Source organism: Camellia sinensis, chromosome 8 (genome assembly GCF_055761805.1).
Source record: "Camellia sinensis isolate YWXY chromosome 8, ASM5576180v1, whole genome shotgun sequence".
Taxonomy (NCBI): Eukaryota; Viridiplantae; Streptophyta; class Magnoliopsida; order Ericales; family Theaceae; genus Camellia; species Camellia sinensis.
In genome coordinates this window covers 146,752,944-146,773,064 of record NC_138968.1, presented here as the reverse complement: position 1 = coordinate 146,773,064, position 20,121 = coordinate 146,752,944, and the positions used below count along the sequence as shown (strand labels likewise).

Sequence of the window (20,121 nt, the reverse complement as noted above, 5' to 3'; positions counted from 1 at the left end):
TTTTATATTGTTTTTAGTTTTTAGAACTATAAATTATGTATTATTAGTTGGGTAAAGAATTAGTTATAAAATTTAAACTACAAGGTTGGAACAACTTAAACGGCACCCAAATGATTAAATTAATTATAGTTTTATTTTAAAATATGAAAGTGATATTTATATTAAATAATGTCCGGACCATGTGGCAACTTGTGATTTTTATTTTATTTTTGAACAAGCTTGGAAATAAAATATAGGCCCGATCCATGTGGCAACTTGTGATTTTTATTTTATTTTTGAACAAGCTTGGAAATAAAATATAGGCCCAATCTCAGGCCGAGCCAAATTTGAGAATTGATTTCAAGTATTATTACATAATACGGGCTTGGCCCAAACCCACCCAAGGCGAACTTGAACCCAAGTCCATTGCTAAAATCTAGTTTGTTATATTTGTAATTGAGCTTATTATAGAGTATAAACTAGGAAATTATATTCCAAATCACAGTAATAAAAAGATTAAGAAAATCATTGGCAATTTTAAGTAAATTTGTTTTGAATTTAAAGAGGAATAATTTCAAAGACAATAAATAATGTGAAATTATGGATTGCAGGTAAAGAGTTTGAACTATCAGATGCAACACGGCAGTAATAGTCTTGCAGAGGAGAAGAAGCTTCTTAGAGAGATAAAACAGAATGAAGCAAAAATGGATAATATTAACACTACTAAAATTTCATCTTTTTGCGACGGTAAAATGCCGTCGCTAATACTCCTAATGCCGTCGCAAAAAACTTTTTGCTACGGTAAATGACTTTTTTGCGACGGCAAGAGGGGGGTTGCAACTAGGACTGTTGCAAAAGAGTTTTTGCGACGGCATGTTTTGCGACGGCATTTTTGCCTTTTGCGACGATACTTTGCAGTCGCTAATAATGTTTGAAATTTCTTGATTTTTTGCAACGGCACTATTTTACCGTTGCTAAAAATGTTATTTGAGACGGAAAAAAATACCGTCGCTAATAGTCTTTTATTTTTTTTGCAACGGCAACAACATTGTTTTTGTGATGGTGTGGTGCCGTCGCAAAAAGTATTAAAAATATGAAAATTTCTATTTTTTGCGACAGTGTACTGCCGTCGCAAAAAATATTAAAAAAATAATAAAATTTCTATTTTAAACAATTTAGTGTCGTCGCAAAAAGTAAAACCTGTAACAAAATCCATAAAAATATTAAAATTTTCTATTTTTTGCGACGGTGTAATGCTGTCACAAAAATAAAAAAACATCCTGCTGTGGACGAGCCCTCGGGCTTTATGCCACCACAGTTCGGACTCCCTTTTGTGTCACGGTTCTTAGTCTGAACCAAAGTGCCAAACATGGACTGCTTTGCCAGATACAGAGTCGCCACCTAAATATTTTTTTAATGGGGGAATTTAGGAAATCCTGACTCGTTTGCCTAAGGCCATGTGCCCGTCATTACCAAAGTTGCTTCGGCTCGGAAACTTGGGTACAATTGGGGAAGGTCAGCTATGAGCACCCCTTCTCGCCCGATTCGAAGATCGGCCTCTACTAACTATGATATCCAATTTTGAAAACGTTATGTGTTCTTATTCCGGTTAATTAGCTAGAATTACTATGTGATGCGCACAGCAAAACAAGTATAGACTAGATCGCCTAATTTGGAACAAAGCATCGCATATCCGTTTGTTTGGAAACTATTTTGAAATTTGCTACTCGCGAGTAGGCTAAAATACGGATTTTGATGAGTTGTTCCAACTCAAGCAATCCAACCTTCACCCACAGGCATTCAGACAGTTCATATCACATAAGCATCTAGCCACATGGTAAGCATGCTGTCATGTTAACATTCACACTCGTGCGAAATGCTAAAGCACAAAATACTTACGGTGTACTCCAAGCCAAAACAAAGAACTCGTTAGCAATCAATGTATGATCCAAGTCCATGTTAAGTGCCTAATGCAACGCACACAGAATGCAATTAGGATAGGCTCGGCTAATCCTAGGATGGCATGTGAAATGCAACCATTTGATGCACATATTCAAGTTAGATTTGAAATACTTATGTAGTTAGCATGATGCGCCGAGCCCGGTGCATGCAATGCTGATGAATGATGCACGCATGCATAGCATAAGGTATGCTAAATTAAATATGCCCTAGTACTAACCATCAAAGCAGGTAAGTAAAAGGGAGAAAGAAGTGGGGGTTGGATGACATGCACACACGCACCCACACTTATTACAAATTTTCCCTCGCTCGGAGAGACCGAAAGAATAATACAGATTTAACTAACCTACAAGCTAATTAAATATTACAGACCAATTAAACTAGTTAAGCAAATTAACTAATCAAATAAAACAGTAAACAGCCTCGGGGAGAGGACCCGATGCAATGCGTGCTCGGCTCCGCTCGGAAGTCCACTACCATGCACAAGTTTGCCTCTATTTCCCCTGCTCTGTTCTTCTGAAAATTGCACGACTCCCAAGGTATGCTCTATGGACACTGTGGATCACCACCGACCAAGTGGAAACCTCACCGACCATGTTCGGTTGGTCATCGACCATTTGTTGAGCTCTTGGCCATCAATAATTGGTCGGTCGGCAATATGGATGGCCGGCTGGCCAAAGCTTCTTGCAGAAACTGTTTTGACAGCAGCAGAGGGAAAAACAAGGCATGGCAATGCATTCCAAGCAAATGTGTGCACCAACACATCCCTTATCATGTTTATGACTCAAAGGGACATGGTTCTCGGTTCTCGGGCCACCAATCGCGCATTTCGATGCGTGATGGCCCAAGAAACCAAGTTATGCACTTTGATTTCAAATGAAATGCACATAAACAAGCAAGGAGCTCAACCTCTATCATACTCAATTCAAGAGGCTAAGCATGCATGTCAATGCAATGCAACCAAGACATATGAGTTAGTATGCCACATGAACAATGCGAACAAGCATTCAAGGCATGTGACAATCATGCTAACCAATAAGTATGCCCGATACAATAGGGATGGTCAAGCATGCAAGCAAGCATGTGACTTCATTAAATCATGCAACAACACATGGGGGTAAATATGTAGCAACATGTTAAACAACCTAAACATGCAACAACACACAAGTATGCAACAACACACATGGTAAGCATGCACCAACACATAAAGGGTGGACTTAAACCAATTTGGGCAGCCCTCAACTAGGCCCAAAACAGTGGCCAATGCTAAGGAAATGGGGGCCAAAGGCACATACAAGCATGCATGCAAACATGGTCCATCACTTAGGCATCAAAGAGCAACTTCTAAGTACGCTAAAAAGAGGCTAAACATGGGCATATGGCAAGCAATATAAGCTCTGAAAATCACACGAGGATGGTGCCAAACCAACCTAAACCAAGCAATCAAAGCATGCTAACAAGAGCAAAGCTTGAGACCAACCAAAGGGCTCAAACCATGGCCATGCCAACCAAGCCTCAAAGGGCCAAGGGGACTCCAAACAGCCCCAATGCAGGTCTAAACAAGACCAAAGACACACCTAGATGGCGTCTAAATGGTTTAAACATGCAAGCATACAAAAGATGCCAAACATGGAGCATAAGATGACAACCTTATAAAGCATTAAAGGGACATCAAATGCAAGCATACAAGCATGCCATGAGGACTGAAATGACATGACAAGTGGTTCCAAACCACTGAAATGATGCAAGGATGGCATGCTAGAGGGGTCAATGCTTAAGGCATACAAGAGAGGTTACATGGTAGCTATACGAAGCAAAGCATGGACAACCCAAATGACCAAAAATAGACCTTTAACATGCTAAAACAAGCATAAAAGCTTCACAAAGCTAAGCCAAAAATATGCTAGAAAGAAGGCTCAAAGCACAAGGTATGTTAAGGCAATTCATGGCATTACAAGACATGTATGCTAAGCAAGCATGGTGTACCTAAACCAACTCACAACAATGCTATATTATGGCATAATAAGCATAAAAAACAGTTAAGGCATGGCCAACATACACTTAGACAAGGTGCTTACTAATGAGGCTTAAATGGCCATTATTGAAGACAACAAGGAGAGGGGGTGGCCCTCTCCTTCTTAGGACCTTAAGTCACCATCCTCATCACTAAAATCCCTCAAGATTTCAGTGGTGAGGAGGCCCAAACAAAGTGGTCCCGGAGCTCACCAAAATAGCACAAAAATAGGTCCAAACAAGGCCTAAGAGGGGTCAAACACCCCCAAACGACAAAGCAACCTTAAACAACTATGTTAAGTAGGTAAAAACAAAACTTTTATATGTTATATGCAAAGTCTAAAAACAGTTTCAAGATAGTCAAAAAAGCTATGCAAAAATAAAAAATAAAGGGCAAGAACACTCACCCTTGAAGAACACTTCCAAGATCACAAGACCAGACCTCTTCTTGGATCAAAACAGCTCAAAAAGTCCAAGATCAACCCTCTAATGCCTCAGCAACTAAGGAAAGGTGTAATGGTAGGTGTTTGTGTGCAATAATAAGGACAAACACACACTTAAGGCAAAAAGAGAGAGAAAGATATAAAGATGGAATAGATACAAACTCAAACCCTAATCTCAGAGCTTTTCTAAAAATTTTGTAACCCTAATGGAGGGAGAAGAGGCTCCCTCTTATAGAGATCACTCTTGCAAAGCTTCTCAAGTAAGCTAGTCAAGAGGGAGATCCCTCCATACACGTGTATGGAGGGGAGCAAAGTGTATGCCAGCTAGCACAGTTGGCATAAAAATATCTGCAAAAGAAGATGAACAATGTTCGGCCAGCCAAAAATGCAATTTGACCAAAATAGATGGCCAGTCGACCATCTAGAGTGCCGGTTGGCCAAACATTTCACCGATGGAAACAAAAAACAGCCGGTGGCCTCAAGCCATGGCCGGTGGAGTATGGGGATGGCCAACAAACCATTCCCTTCCCTCCAAAGCAAAAACACAAGTGTTTGGTGCAAAACCAAACACAAAACAATCGAGTCGAGAGATCCTAAGGCAGGACGCGTGGCCGAGACCTCCAGGAACTCAAGACGAACACAAATATGGATGATCACCGAGTGTTCAAACGGTGACGTCCAAGTCTTGAGGACGGTCAAAAATGGGGTGTTTACAGTTGCCCCTCTTTGACAAAACTCGAAAGTCATAACAATGACGGGAGTGAATGTCAAAGCCTAGAGACGACCCATTTTTGACAAGGCCGAAGACTTAGACAAGCATGCAAGACAATAAAGATATGCGCCCGAAGGCAGGGGCGAATTGCAACTGACAATGCAAGAAGCCGAACATAACTTATGATCATACAAAGAAAGCTGTAACGAAGCACATACAATGCAACGATTTTAAGCTAGCATAAACCAAACTACACTACAATGCAGAGAGGGTGCAAGAGAATTATGCAATTCTTGATACGTCTCACTCGGAGGATACAATACCTGTGTGGCTCGTCTGATTGCACCAGCTTCAAATGAACCATACATACAATATCGTGCCTGAAAGAGAAAGAAAACTCAACGGGTACAATATCGTTAGCAACATGCATAACAATGCAATCGAAAGCTGCGCGACAACGCGAATGTAGGATTTAAGGTCTCCTTAAACCAAGGGGTGCACAAACAGTGCGGTGATATGCAATTGAATCTAATGTAATGCAAATGATATGCAAAATTACAAAACAAATGTAAAAGCAATGCAAATAATATACAAAACATACAAAACTATGTATAAACAATGTAAACGATATGCAATGCAATTGAATCATGATCCAATCATGAGTGGTTCAAAACCACACAAATGTCAAATAGATTGATGGAGATGTAAAGTCCGTCTACCATAGAAAAGGTGCCGCAACCCTCAAACCACAATACCAGCAGTGGAATAGGCGCGTACACATGCAGAATTATGAGTGATGTAGACGGACATAGGAACAAGTAATTGGATGGAATGACATAAGTGGGGAAATGTCCCCCTGAGGAAAGACCAATGATCCTAATGCTGGATGCAAAAATTACACCACAATGTAATATATACAATGGATATGGCATGCAGCCGAACCAAATCTTGCCTAGGAAAGGCATAGACACATACAAGCCGCGTCTAACACAGATACGGTGTCGTCACCCTCAAACCAACATACCAGCGTGGAATAGGTGCGTACACATAATATCATAACTGTGCTTTGACGTGAAAGATATGGGCACCTACCAAACCAAGCTCAACATGGAAAGGCGCAAGCCGTAAATGGAGGGGGTGATGCAGTGAATGCATGCAAGCTACAATGCAATATATACAATATGCAATGGATATTTACAATGCAATCTATTGGGGAGAAATGCAATGGATGCAAATGTAGTATTCACAGCGGATAAGGCATGCGACCAAACCTTGTTTTGCCTAGGAAAGGCATGCACACATACAAACCAACGTTTAACACAGAAACGGTGCCGCAACCCTCAAACCAACATACCAGCGTGGAATAGGCGCGTACACAAAAGTCTCAGAACTGTGTTTCAACGCAAAAAGTACGGGCACATACCAGACCAAGCTCAACCTGGAAAGGCGCAAGCCGTAGGTGGGGGTGATGCAGTGAATGCATGCAAGCTATAATGCAATATTTACAATATGCAATGGATGGAATATATACAGTGGATGCATGACATATGCAGTCTATACAATGGAATGCATGATATATACATTATATACAATGATGCATGACATATGCACTATTTACAATGGAATGCATGACACATGCAATATATATAATGATGCATGACATATGCAATATATACAATAAAATGCATGTTTTTGTTTTGTTGTTTTTTGAAAATTTTTGAAATGCATGACAAATGCATGAAAGGGAAAATGCATGACGATGCATTTTTTGTTTTTTTCTTAAATGCATGACAAATGCATGAAAGGGAAAATGCATGACGATGCATGTTTTTTTTTTTTTTTTTTGAAATGCATGACAAATGCATGAATGGGAAAATGCATGACGATGCATGTTTTTTTTTGTTTTTTGTTTTTGGAATGCAAATGATGCATGTGAACTTGAATGCGCGACAACGCGTGTCACTCGAAATACATGATGATGCATGATTTCGAAATGCGCGACAACGCGTGGCTTTTGGGATGCATGAAAATGCATGAACTTGAAATGCGCGACAACGCGCGGCTTTGGATGCATGATAATGCATGAACGTGAAATGCGCGACAACGTGCGGCTTTTGAGATGTATGAAAATGCATGAACTTGAAATGCGCGACAACGCGCGGCTTTAGATGCTTGATAATGCAAATGAGTACGCTTGATGACGCGACCCAAAGAATGTGCATACTAATGCAAGTATGGCGTGTACAATAATGCGAGTGAGGGATGCATGACAATGCAACCGAGCGGATTTCAGGTCTCGCCAGACCAAGTGGGTTTAAGGTCTCGCCAGACCGAGCGAATTTAAGGTCTCGCCAGACCGTCGAAGGTGCATGACAATGCAAGCATAATGACGTGCATGACAATGCGAGATATGTGCATAACGATGCGAATGAAACGACATATGTCCCAACGCGCGTTCACATCAAAGCGTTGTAAAGCAACACATGTAGGGCAACTTTCGAATCTCGTAAGAGACAGAAGGATACAAAAAGGATACATCGCACCCGTATTCGAGTGCCATGCACAGAAGACACGGTCTGAGGTCAAAACGGCGACCGGTTGAGCTTTGGAAATGCACTTTCTTGCACTGTCTTGAGCAATGAAGGCCTCAAACCACATATCTGACCCAAACAAGGGTGTAAGAGGCTCACCGGCCATTGTAGAAGGTCACCAGCTATCCATCGGCTACCAAAAAGGTTCACCGGCCAACAGTGTGGCCGACCGGCCAAACATGCCTGAATCGGGGTAGTTTGGCCTCAAACCCTATTTTGTCACTTCCCACTTGTGCGAAAATCCTTCCCCTCTCTCTCTAGAGCATTTTTTTCCCTTCTATTCACCGTTTTTTCTCAGTTTTAGGGCCCGTTTCGACATTCGATTCGCGTTCAAACGTTTTGAACCGAACGAAACTTCGTTTCGGCGTCTCTTTTGCGATTTCCACCACTCGAGGCTTGTTTCCCTCGAGTTTTTCTTGATTTTCGTGCCTTTTCCACATTCCGGCTTTCCCGGCCATTTTTCGCCTTCTCGGGGTTGACTTTTCATATTCTAGCTCGGTTTTCTCTCTTCCGGCCATTTTCACACTTTCTCTGAGATGGCAGACGATCTACCACAGGGCAGGACTCCCCCGGATCATGAGATGGATCCCGAGGCCGAGCTCTTGCCCTTGAGCGTCCGCCCGTTCGATCCGGCGACCTATCGACCGGCGATTCATGTGCTTCCTCCTGACGGACTTCGCCAGTTCAGGAGTTTTGACAGGACAGTGCCTTTAGAGCTTCTCCTGCGTGAGCCGGAGTCACATCTATCATACGGCGCTTCCGAGGTATATTCTTTCCCGTTTCATTTTCTGCGATGTAGAACATTTAACTACCATAGTTGATCCTGTTCTTTAACTGCTTAACTCAGATACACCGATACACTGTATGCTGTAGTTGACTGTGAACACATTTGCACTTGATATCTGTTTGAATCTGAACATGTGCACACACGCTGTATTGTCACTGAACCACTCAAACACACTGGCACATCGCATGTTGTAGTTCACTGTAAGCACACCGGCACCCGATGTTTGTTTGAACTTGAAAATGTGTACACACGCTGTATCTGTACTGAACCACTCGGAAACACTGACACATCATATGCCGCAGTTCATTTCAAGCACACCGACACCCGATATTTGTTTTGAACTTAAAAACATGCACACACGCTATATCGTCACCAATTCTGAATGCTTTTCAAAACTGTACATTTTACATTGCTTCGCAACTGTTTTACTTTCGAATACAGAGGGATTCCCATGCTTTTCGGGGGTATGGGAATGTTGCTGCCAGAGATTGGTAAATGGAGCTGCCAGATGCGGTCCGCCACATCGTAGACCAGGCCGGCTTCGGTGCCTTCTACAAAGGACTTTCCCGGCTTACTGCGAGCAGGCCTCTTCTCGCCGCTCTGGTGGAGAGATGGTGGGACACCACTGACTCATTCCACTTCTCGGTCGCGGGAGACATGACGATGACTCCCTATGACTTCGCGATGCTCACCGGCATCGAGGTAGGGGGTGATCCGATCCCTTTCGACACCAATATGGACGAGTGGGAGGCCGCTCAGATTTACTTGCTGGGTGAGATGCCGCCTCTCGCACGCCCCGACTTCGTCAAATATTCATGGTTCGAGGTCCAGTTCAGGGTTCAGCCAGCCTTGGCTGAGGAGGCATCGATGACCCAGGAGGAGGTGGAGCAGTATGCTCGCGGCTTCTTGATGTTTCTACTGGGGACGACCATTTTCGCCGATCGGGCGAACACCGTACCTCTCTGTTTGTTGAGTGGGCTAGTGGACGTCACGCGGATCCTACGCTACAACTGGGGTGGCGCTGCCTTGGCCATTCTATACGGATACATGAGCTCAGCCTCCCGTTGCAGCGGGCAGTTACTCGGAGGCTGCTGGCGGGCTTGGGAGGTACGTCTTCTTCTTCTGTTTTTCATTTCTGCTCTACATTTTTTGCACTTTGTACATTGCACACACTGTGGTCTGCTTCATGCTGACTGTATACTATACACACGGCACACATATACTCTGTTTTACACTGACTGTACACTACACACACTGTACACTCTACATAATACACTGTACGATACACGGCTCTGTGATTTCTGCTTTACTCTACATTCTGCTTTATTTGATAAGCATACTGGTTACTTATTCTGCAGTTATGGGTTTATGCCTACTTTCCGAGGCTCGCGCCAGTGCCCGACGAGGAGACCCCTCTCGGCGTTCTATTCTCCCGACGCTTCGACGTGAGATGCGTGCGGAGACCGCGGGAGACATTCATCTTCTTCCGCTGCTACTTTAACACCATCACCCCCGCGAAGGTATGTGCAACTTTAGAGTTTATTTAAACTTCGCTTTACACTGTATTTTCAATAATAGTAGATAACAAACTACATGCCATTTACAGATCACCTAGCAGCCTTGGGCTCCATTGCCAGCTGCGATGCGGGAGCGATTTGCCGGTGCGGAGGAGATTGCTCACTTTAAGATTTTGCTGGAGGGGCCGGTCTGTCGGGCCTGGTATCTGGGTGAGCGTTTCCTATGCCAGACCCTGGGTTTACCGAAGCAGATAGTCCCGGTTCATCCTCCTGAGCACATGAGGGATACCGAGAGGTTCACCCTTGAGCGGATGGCTGACTACACGATCGGTTGGGATGCGATACGCTTCGGAGGCATAGGCGACTACTTAGAGTACGTTCAGACGTATATTACACGGCCTTTGAGCAGCGGCCGTTGAGCCGAGAGGGAGAGGCATGCGGCATCAACAGCTGGAGTAGGAGCAGGAGCGGGAGCACCGAGGGTGGCTCGGACCCGTGGCAAGAGCGGAGCTCGGGGAGAGCGGGGGCTAGTTGGCCAGCACTGCCCGTGACGATGACATGCCGAGGACGTGGTGGGGCGACTTACCAGATCCCCAATGATTCCCCTCTTGCTAATCACGAGCTAGTCGGGTTCTACGGCTTGCCTCCGATATGTACTACTGCATTTTGCATTCTGTACAGTTAGTTCATTTCAATTCATTTGATATTCCGCAAAATACTGAGACTTCTAACACTTTTGCAGGCTTCTTCCGAGTACACTCGCCAGTCCCTAGAGTTGACCGCCTCTGTGATGGGGATGCTCCAGCAGAGCCTCGACCTTCTGGCGATTTACAGTATTCCGGTATGTTCTTCTGACCACGGTCTCAAACCATACATAAACTATTTCACACAATCTGATGCACAACACAACACTTGATACACGGCCCTTACGGTATCTGACACACTGTAGCCCACAGACTGTTCACAGCACTACTCACGGCATTCATACACTGTACTCATACACTGTATTCTGCATTGATACACTGCTCACGGTATTCACACACTGTATTCATACACTACATTCTGCACTGATACACTGCTCACAGTATTCACACACTGTATTCATACACTGCATTCTGCACTGATACACTACTCACAGTATTCACACACGGTATTCATACACTGTATTCTGTAGCATACTGATGCCTTTGCCATTTGTACTTTTCAGCATCCCTTCCAAATTTCTACCGTAGGAGGTGAGTATACCCCCACACCAAGGCGGGGCGCACTCATGTTGGGAGTAGCTCACGGGCACCAGTCCCCGATGACGATGAGTCCGAGGCAGAGACAGAAGCGGAGGCAGAGGCGGAGTCATCTGAGGAGAAGACCGAAGATGGCACTGACTCAGGCTCAGATGACGGCACTGATGACGATGCTCCTGGACCTTCGTCCAGGAAGAGGACGAGGGCAGACCCTTAGGCCTGAGGCCGCTTGACATTGATCCAGATTCTTGCTGCTTTTCTTCTTCTTTTTTTTCTTTTTTTTGCTGATGGCTAGAGTACCTTGTACTGCCGCAGGCAGGTTTTGTTTTTTTCCAAAAACTTTGTACTTGAAAAAGATGATGAAATGAAACAAAGCTTTTTATCTGAAAAAGTGTTACATTTGTACATTTTATACATTGCATCGCATTGCATCATGTTACACCTCAAAGTAAATGAGATTGATCTCCTGTCTGAAAATCAAATATTTGTATTGTAATAACCAGGTAACGAACCGGCCAATGGAAAAACAACTCATACAACCCACTGCTTAGTCTGAACACTCGGCCCATACTCTACTGGGAATTAATCTGCATACAGGCCATTCTATTTATTCTGCACACGACAAACCCTGAACAAACAGTCCAATTTGACAAGACAGAGTACAAAGGTAGAATCGGCTAAAGTTGAAGCACACTCAGATGCCCTAAATTTTCCCTTTCTTCTTTTGCTTCGCATAAATGTGGAGAATGGCACAGCACTCTGAGCACAGCATGATTAAAAATTTTTGAGATTGAAAAAGGGTTTTTCAAATCGGGGTATTGAGCCTACAACTAAACACAGTAAAAAAGACTCAAACAAAAAGTACACGACCTAATCACAACGAGACACGCTCAGAAAAGACTCAAAACAAAAGTTGAGGTAAACAAAACAAAAGACACAACATACCGACGTGTTTACAAAAACGAGAAACCTTAAATCACGAGGAGCCAGTTCCGTCGGGCATTGTTCCCACCCTTTCTGATTTGTGATTCTCACATCACTCGGCTCTCAAGCTTGGTTTTTTCTCTCAAAAACGCTTCTGCTCACTTTTCTCTCAACTTACACCTCTCTATTCTTTATTCTCTCATTTTCCATCCCTCCCCAGGGTGGTTAGTAGATGAATAGGAAGCTGTGGGTTCACGCCCAACACTATTAGCTCGCGGCTATTTCCTTCCGGGACGTCTAGTCGATGTTCCGGATGGAGTATCTTGATCCATTCCAATTTGTGCTTCGCACTTGGCTCGATACCTCGTTGTTTGAAGGTTGTTGAGAGCTTTCAGCCCTTTACCGACAGCTTCAGTTGTGTCTTCTTCTGGCGAATAGAGTGCCCTTCTGGCAAGTATTTAACAATCGGGGGAAAGACAGGGAGTTTGACTCAACTGTGCCCCTAATTCATCATTTTGACCATTTTTTTGCTTTGGTTTTCTACTAAAACAATTTTGACCAATATGAGAGTTAGATTAACATACTGGTTCGATTTTTTATTTGAAAGCCATGCGAGTTAGGCTATGAGCACTGAAAATTTTCCTCTCTTGGGTCTAAGAAAATGGTCCAGTTTTGGAAAAGATAGAATAATTTTCGAGAAAATAGTCAACCTCAGTAAAAATTCTCAAAAACCATTTTTGCGAACGGCCACTGCTCAACGAGCACAGAACTTACTCTCGAGATGCACAATCTCGGATCGGAGGCAATGGAAAATTGCCCCTTGTTCCAAAGGGCACAACATGGCAACGGAAAGTTGCCCCTGGTTTGGATGGCGACTCATGGCAATGGAAAGTTGCCCCTTGTCTGGATAACGCCGCAGCATACTGTAGTCAGTCCTCATTAGTGATGATCGCAACCGAACTCTCGGATACAGAGAAGACGAAGATGGTCAAAACCAATATATAGACACAGTCACTTTGAAAGTGTTGGTGGCTGGACTTTAGGATGAAGTTGCCTACGTATCCTAAACATGGGAATCAAGCCTACGTAGTTCATGTTGTCACAACCGAACAATCGGATTCAGAGAAGGCAAGGATGATCAAAACCATTACATAGACTCAGTCGCTATGAAAGCGTTAGGGGCTGGACTTCAAGATAAAGTTGCCTACGTATCCCAAACATGGGAATCAAGCCTTACGTAGTTCGAGTTAAGGTACACTCAAGTATTTTAACCTTCACTTTTTTTTAGGCTCTAACTTTTGCCAAGGCGTCCGTTGCGGGTTTTCGACCTTGCGAGCTTTGTTCTTCTTTCCTTTTTCAATTCTTTTCTTTTCTCTTTTTTTTTTCTATTTTTCTCTTTTTCTCTTTTCATTTCTTTTGCATTTTTTTTTTCTTTTTTTTGTATTTTCTCTTGCTCTAACTTTTGCCTGGGTCGCCCTTTCGGGTTTTCGGCCCAGCGAACCTCTCAAAGGGTAAAAGTGTAACCAGTCCATGCCAAATGGTTTTGAAATCCTGAAATCATCTGAATCCCGAAAAATGACAGTTGCATTGATTTGCTGAAGGACCCATCTTCGGTTCTTTGAGCACATTGGACATCTTTTCCCCTAGTTGGAGGGGTGCTTCTGTTCTAGCTTCACAAGCTTCTTCTGATGAGATCTGATCTTCTTGATCTGACTTTTGGTGCCTCTTGTTCGAGGGTTGCTTCCAATCTGGCCACACAAGCCTCTCTTGATGGTCGATCGTTGAACACTCCGAATTGTGGTTCAAGGTTTTAAAGCAAGGGCTCAAGTCTTGAGGCTGAGAGTGATCCTAAGCTGCACAATCTCAAAAGCGATTCCATAAGAGTCTTCGCAGGACTGCGCAAAATATTTTTTGAAAATTTTTAAGAAAGCGACTAATCGCTCGTGCTGAAGACAGTGTGGAACCAGTCTGGATCAAGCCAGGGTCCTTCTCAGTACTCACGTTAACAAACATGATTTCAATCATTAAGGGCTTAGCATGCCTCTCTTTCTCTTAAATGATCAAAGTTTTGCAAATCCCGAGGAATTCCTTCCCCTTTGTTTTCACCGCAGTGTTCAAAAAGGTTTTGAAAAACTTAGGTCAATGCAATGATTTTCAGGGCACAGAAAAAACACAGCTTCTAGTCAAATACTGCCATCTTATTTAGAATTTCTGGCACAACTGGCACACGACAGAAGCAAACACAAGATTATGGGAATTACTGCTTTTTCATTTAGATCTGTTGGCACAACTGGCTCAAAGCAGCAATAAGTACAAAACATGACAGCCACAGCTGTTTCATTCAGATTTCCTGGTTGCAACTGGTTTCACGGCAGAGACAGACTCAAAAGAAAACAAAAGGGGTAATTACAAAACAAAAGGGTGTTCAAGGCAACAACCTCGAAATCATCCGACATTCTATACAATGGGACTAACTCGACGCGACAAGACAGACCCTTAAGCAAAAAGACTGACTCAAAACAAAGAGACAGACTCAAAACAAGACCACCGAACTGACTCAACACCTAAGTCAGGAACCACAAAAATTGGTATTCGCAGATGCTCAAAAGTGCGTGCCAGATGCCACGTCCGAAATGCATCTAGCGTCGCCCGCAGGTGGTCCAACCCGTAATCACAAACTTGCAGTATCCTCGAAGTCCAATAGCTCAGTAGTGACAGACTTTGCTGAGGTAGGTAGGAGGATGACCTCGTTGTCGATCAAATCTTGCACTTCATGACGAAGGCGGAAACAACCATCGGCGCTGTGACTGGGCTGTTGGTGGTACGCGCAGTACAAGGTAGCATCATGTGAGAGAGGGAGATTCTTTGGGAGAGGCCGAGGCTTGAGGGGTTTAAGATGCCCCTTTTTAGCCAAAATTTGAAATGTCCTAGACAAAGGCATGTAGAGGGCGTGAAAGACTCTGCGCCCTCGAGGTAGGTACTTCGAAGTCTGAGGATTCTTGCTAGACGCACTGGCGAAAGGGTTGGCAGGCACTGCCTTGGCTTTCTGATCTTTTCCTGGTGTAGGGTTGGGAATGAAAGGAACTGTCTTGGCATGATGGGGCCTATCTTGATTTTCTACCTGGCTTGAACTGCCTTCGGTTGGAGTGGGGAAAGCATCATCCACAGCTTTAGTCATGACTACGAACACTTGCTGCTTATTCATTTCCCCGGCTTTCAAAGCCTCGACTGCCCACAGCAGTTGTCCAACGGGATCAGCATCTGTTCCCACTTTGTTCTTACCTCTAGCCTCAGTCTGATCGAGGGTTTGGGTTACTATATCAGAGCGAAACCCGATTATTGTTGACACGTCGTTACCGTAGCTGGAGGCAACCTCTGGTTGGCTGAGCTCGATCACAATCCGCCCCAATAGCGGGGGTTCCTGTGGTACGAAATTCCCGGCATATGATGTGGCTGGTGGCGAAGTCGACATTCTATAGGCCAGATCGGCCACGGATCTCTGGAGGTCGCCGATCATTCCCATTAACTCAAACGTGGTGGGCTCACGAGCCTGATACAACTGGGGGGTCCAGATCGGGTGTGTAGCAAGCGACCTGGGTGGATGCGGTACATCAACATTGGTCTCATCCTGCGAGATGATCCCTTGGTCTAACGCGGCTGACATAACCACAATTTCCTCTGAGCTTTGGGTCGTCATAAGTCCGTTGAACCAAACTGAGACGATGCAGTCGGTGATCGATGGATCCGATATCTGTCTTGCCTCAGCGAGGAAGAACACCAAATCTCTGAACCCAAATCTCTAGACTGAAAGGGAAAGCAAACAGCATTTCAGCCCAACTGAACATACATAAGCGTAGCCGAATGACTGTACTCTACTACTGATCACTGTTCCGCAAAATCACTGCCCCGAAACACTGAATCTGATATCCGCGGATATAACCGATTCTCAAATTTTGATACTGATGCCTTTAGGCCTGATGCCCCAGACTTACAAACTGGTATGTACGTTCCTGTAGAGATACACTCTAAAAGCACATAGCAAGTAAGAGAGAGCCAAAACACCCCTATGTTGGAGTAGGGTTTCCCTGTCCTACTTTGTCAGGAGCTAGGGTTTCACTACGCACACAGCGGTTTCAAACAGCCTAACATCGAGTAAGCAACTTGTCCTAGCTTAGAATGGTCACAACGGATTTCAATATGCACTAGGTCGAATGGTCAAAAGGGTGCCCCGGTAAAACTAGGGTTTATGTTACCATACTGTTAGAGCCCATAATCGGTCAGCCTTATGGTCATGCCTTGACAAGACAAGCCCCCGGCAAACCGTTCAGGAATGGCAGATGGCAAACACTATGTCCTAGGCGCACCAATGCACATGCAATGCAAAGAAACCCATAAGTGAAATCAAAACAGGATATGACGAGTTCGAGTCAAGCTCTCTAACTCTCCAACAGAGTCGCCAGAAATTGTGGACGTGCCCTCGGGCTTTATGCCACCACAGTTCAGACTCCCTTTTATGTCACGGTTCTTAGTCTGAACCAAAGAGTCCAAATCCGGCAAATCGTTTTGAGAAAACAGATTTTTAGAAAAGAAGTGCCAAACATGGACTGCTTTGCCAAATACAGAGACACCACCTAAATATTTTTTTAATAGGGGAATTTAGGAAATCCTGACTCGTTTTCCTAAGGCTACGTGTCCGTCATTACCAAAGTTGCCTCGACTCGGGAACTTGGGTACGATTGGGGAAGGTCATCTATGAGCACCCCCTCTTGCCCGATCCGAAGATCGGCCTCTACTAACCATGATATCCAATTTTGAAAACGTTATGTGTTCTTATTCTGGTTAATTAGCTAGAATTACTATGTGATGCGCACAACAAAACAAGTATAGACTAGATCGCCTAATTTGGAACAAAGCATCACATATCCGTTTGTTTGGAAACTGTTTTGAAATTTGCTACTCGCGAGTAGGCTAAAACACGGATTTTGATGAGTTATTCAACTCAAGCAATCCAACCTTCACCCACAGGCATTCAGGCAGTTCATATCGCATAAGCATCTAGCCACATGGTAAACATGCTGTCATGTTAACATTCACACTCGTGCGAAATGTTAAAGCACAAAATACTTACAGTGTACTCCAAGCCAAAACAAAGAACTCGTTAGCAATCAATGTATGATCCAAGTCCATGTTAAGTGCCTAATGCAACGCATACAGAATGCAATTAGGATAGGCTCGGCTAATCCTAGGATGGCATGTGAAATGCAACCATTTGATGCACATATTCAAGTTAGATTTGAAATACTTATGCAGTTAGCATGATAAGCCGAGCCCGGTGCATGCAATGCTGATGAATGATGCACGCATGCATAACATAAGGTATGCTAAATTAAATATGCCCTAGTACTAACCATCAAAGCAGGTAAGTAAAAGGGAGAAAGAAGTGGGGGTTGGATGACATGCACACACGCACCCACACTTATAACAAATTTGCCCTCGCTCGGAGGGACTGAAAGAATAATATAGATTTAACTAACCTACAAGCTAATTAAATATTACAGACCAATTAAACTAGTTAAGAAAATTAACTAATCTAATAAAACAGTAAACAGCCTCGGGGAGAGGGCCCGATGCAATGCGTGCTCTGTTCTTCTGAAAATTGCCATGCACAAGTTTGCCTCTGTTTCCCCTGCTCTGTTCTTCTGAAAATTGCACGACTCCCAAGGTATGCTCTATGGACACTATGGATCACCACCGACCAAGTGGAAACCCCACCGACCATGTCCGGATGGTCATCGACCATTTGTTGAGCTCTCGGCCATCAATAATTGGTCGGTCGGTAGTATGGATGGCCGGCCGGCCAAAGCTTCCTGCAAAAACTGTTTTGACAGCAGTAGAGGGCAAAACAAGGCATGGCAATGCATTCCAAGCAAATGTGTGCACCAACACATCCCATGTCATGTTTATGACTCAAAGGGACATGGTTCTCAGTTCTCGGGCCAGCAATCGCGCATTTCGATGCGTGATGGCCCAAGAAACCAAGTTATGCACTTTGATTTCAAATGAAATGCACATAAACAAGCAAGGAGCTCAACCTCTATCATACTCAATTCAAGAGGCTAAGCATGCATGTCAATGCAATGCAACCTAGACATATGAGCTAGTATGCAACATGAACAATGCGAACAAGCATTCAAGGCATGTGACAATCATGCTAACCAATAAGTATGCCCGATACAATGGGGATGGTCAAGCATGCAAGCAAGCATGTGACTTCATTCAATCATGCAACAACACATGGGGTAAATATGTAGCAACATGTTAAACAATCTAAACATGCAACAACACACAAGTATGCAACAACACACATGGTAAGCGTGCACCAACACATAAAGGGTGGACTTAAACCAATTTGGGCAGCTCTCAACTAGGCCCAAAACAGTGGCCGATGCTAAGGAAATAGGGGCCAAATGCACATACAAGCATGCATGCATGCAAACATGGTCCATCACTTAGGCATCAAAGAGAAACTTCTAAGTACGCTAAAAAGAGGCTAAACATGGGCATATGGCAAGCAATATAAGCTTTGAAAATCACACGAGGATGGTGCCAAACCAACCTAAACCAAGTAATCAAAGCATGCTAACAAGCCCAAAGCTTGAGGTCAACCAAAGGGCTCAAACCATGGCCATGCCAACCAAGCCTCAAAGGGCCAAGGGGACTCCAAACAGCCCCAATGCAGGTCTAAACAAGACCAAAGACACACCTAGATGGCGTCTAAATGGTTTAAACATGCAAGCATACAAAAGAGGCCAAACATGGAGCATAAGATAACAACCTTATAAATCATTAAAGGGACATCAAATGCAAGCATACAAGCATGCCATGAGGACTAAAATGACATGACAAGTGGTTCCAAACCACTGAAATGATGCAAGGATGGCATGCTAGAGGGGTCAATGCTTAAGGCATACAAGAGCGGTTACATGGTAGCTATACGAAGCAAAGCATGGACAACCCAAATGACCAAAAACAGACCTTTAACATGCTAAAACAAGCATAAAAGCTTCACAAAGCTAAGCCAAAAATATGCTAGAAACAAGGCTCAAAGCACAAGGTATGTTAAGGCAATTCATGGCATTACAAGACATGTATGCTAAGCAAGCATGGTGTACCTAAACCAACTCACAACAATGCTATATTATGGCATAATAAGCATAAAAAATAGTTAAGGCATGGCCAACATACACTTAGACAAGGTGCTCACTAATGAGGCTTAAATGGCCATTATGGAAGACAACAAGGAGAGGGGGTGGCCCTCTCCTTCTTAGGACCTTAAGGCACCATCCTCATCACTGAAATCCCTCAAGATTTCAGTGGTGAGGAGGCCCAAACAAAGTGGTCCCGGAGCTCACCAAAATAGCACAAAAATAGGGCCAAACAAGGCCTAAGAGGGGTCAAACACCCCCAAACGACAAAGCAACCTTAAACAACTATGTTAAGCAGGTAAAAATAGAACTTTTATATGTTATATGCAAATTCTAAAAACAGTTGCAAGATAGTCAAAAAAGCTATGCAAAAATGGAGAATAAAGGGTAAGAACACTCACCCTTGAAGAACACTTCCAAGATCACATGACCAGACCTCTTCTTGGATCAAAACCAGCTCAAAAAGTTCAAGATTAACCCTCTAATGCCTCAGCAACTAAGGAAAGGTGTAATGGTAGGTGTTTGTGTGCAATAATAAGGACAAACGCACACTTAAGGCAAAAAGAGAGAGAGATATAGAGATGGAATAGATACAAACTCAAACCCTATTCTTAGAGCTCTTCTAAAAATTTTGTAACCCTAATGGAGGGAGAAGAGGCTCCCTCTTACAGAGATCACTCTTGCAAAGCTTCTCAAGTAAGCTAGTCAAGAGGGAGATCCCTCTATACATGTGTATGGAGGGGAGCAAAG

At 43.7% G+C, this 20,121-nt stretch overlaps 1 protein-coding gene across 1 annotated transcript in view; it reads left to right on the top strand.

Moving 5' to 3' along the window:
- Nucleotides 1-11,709, top strand: part of LOC114296986 (uncharacterized) — a 115,655-nt gene extending 103,946 nt beyond the window's left edge. The window contains exons 4-7 of the mRNA XM_082883719.1: nt 591-9,591; nt 9,843-10,004; nt 10,091-10,842; nt 11,209-11,709. Of these exons, the coding sequence (XP_082739845.1) occupies nt 591-788 (198 nt within the window). The 3' untranslated portion in view covers nt 789-9,591; nt 9,843-10,004; nt 10,091-10,842; nt 11,209-11,709. The remainder of the gene's footprint in view (nt 1-590; nt 9,592-9,842; nt 10,005-10,090; nt 10,843-11,208) is intronic.
- The last annotated feature ends 8,412 nt before the right edge of the window (nt 11,710-20,121 follow it).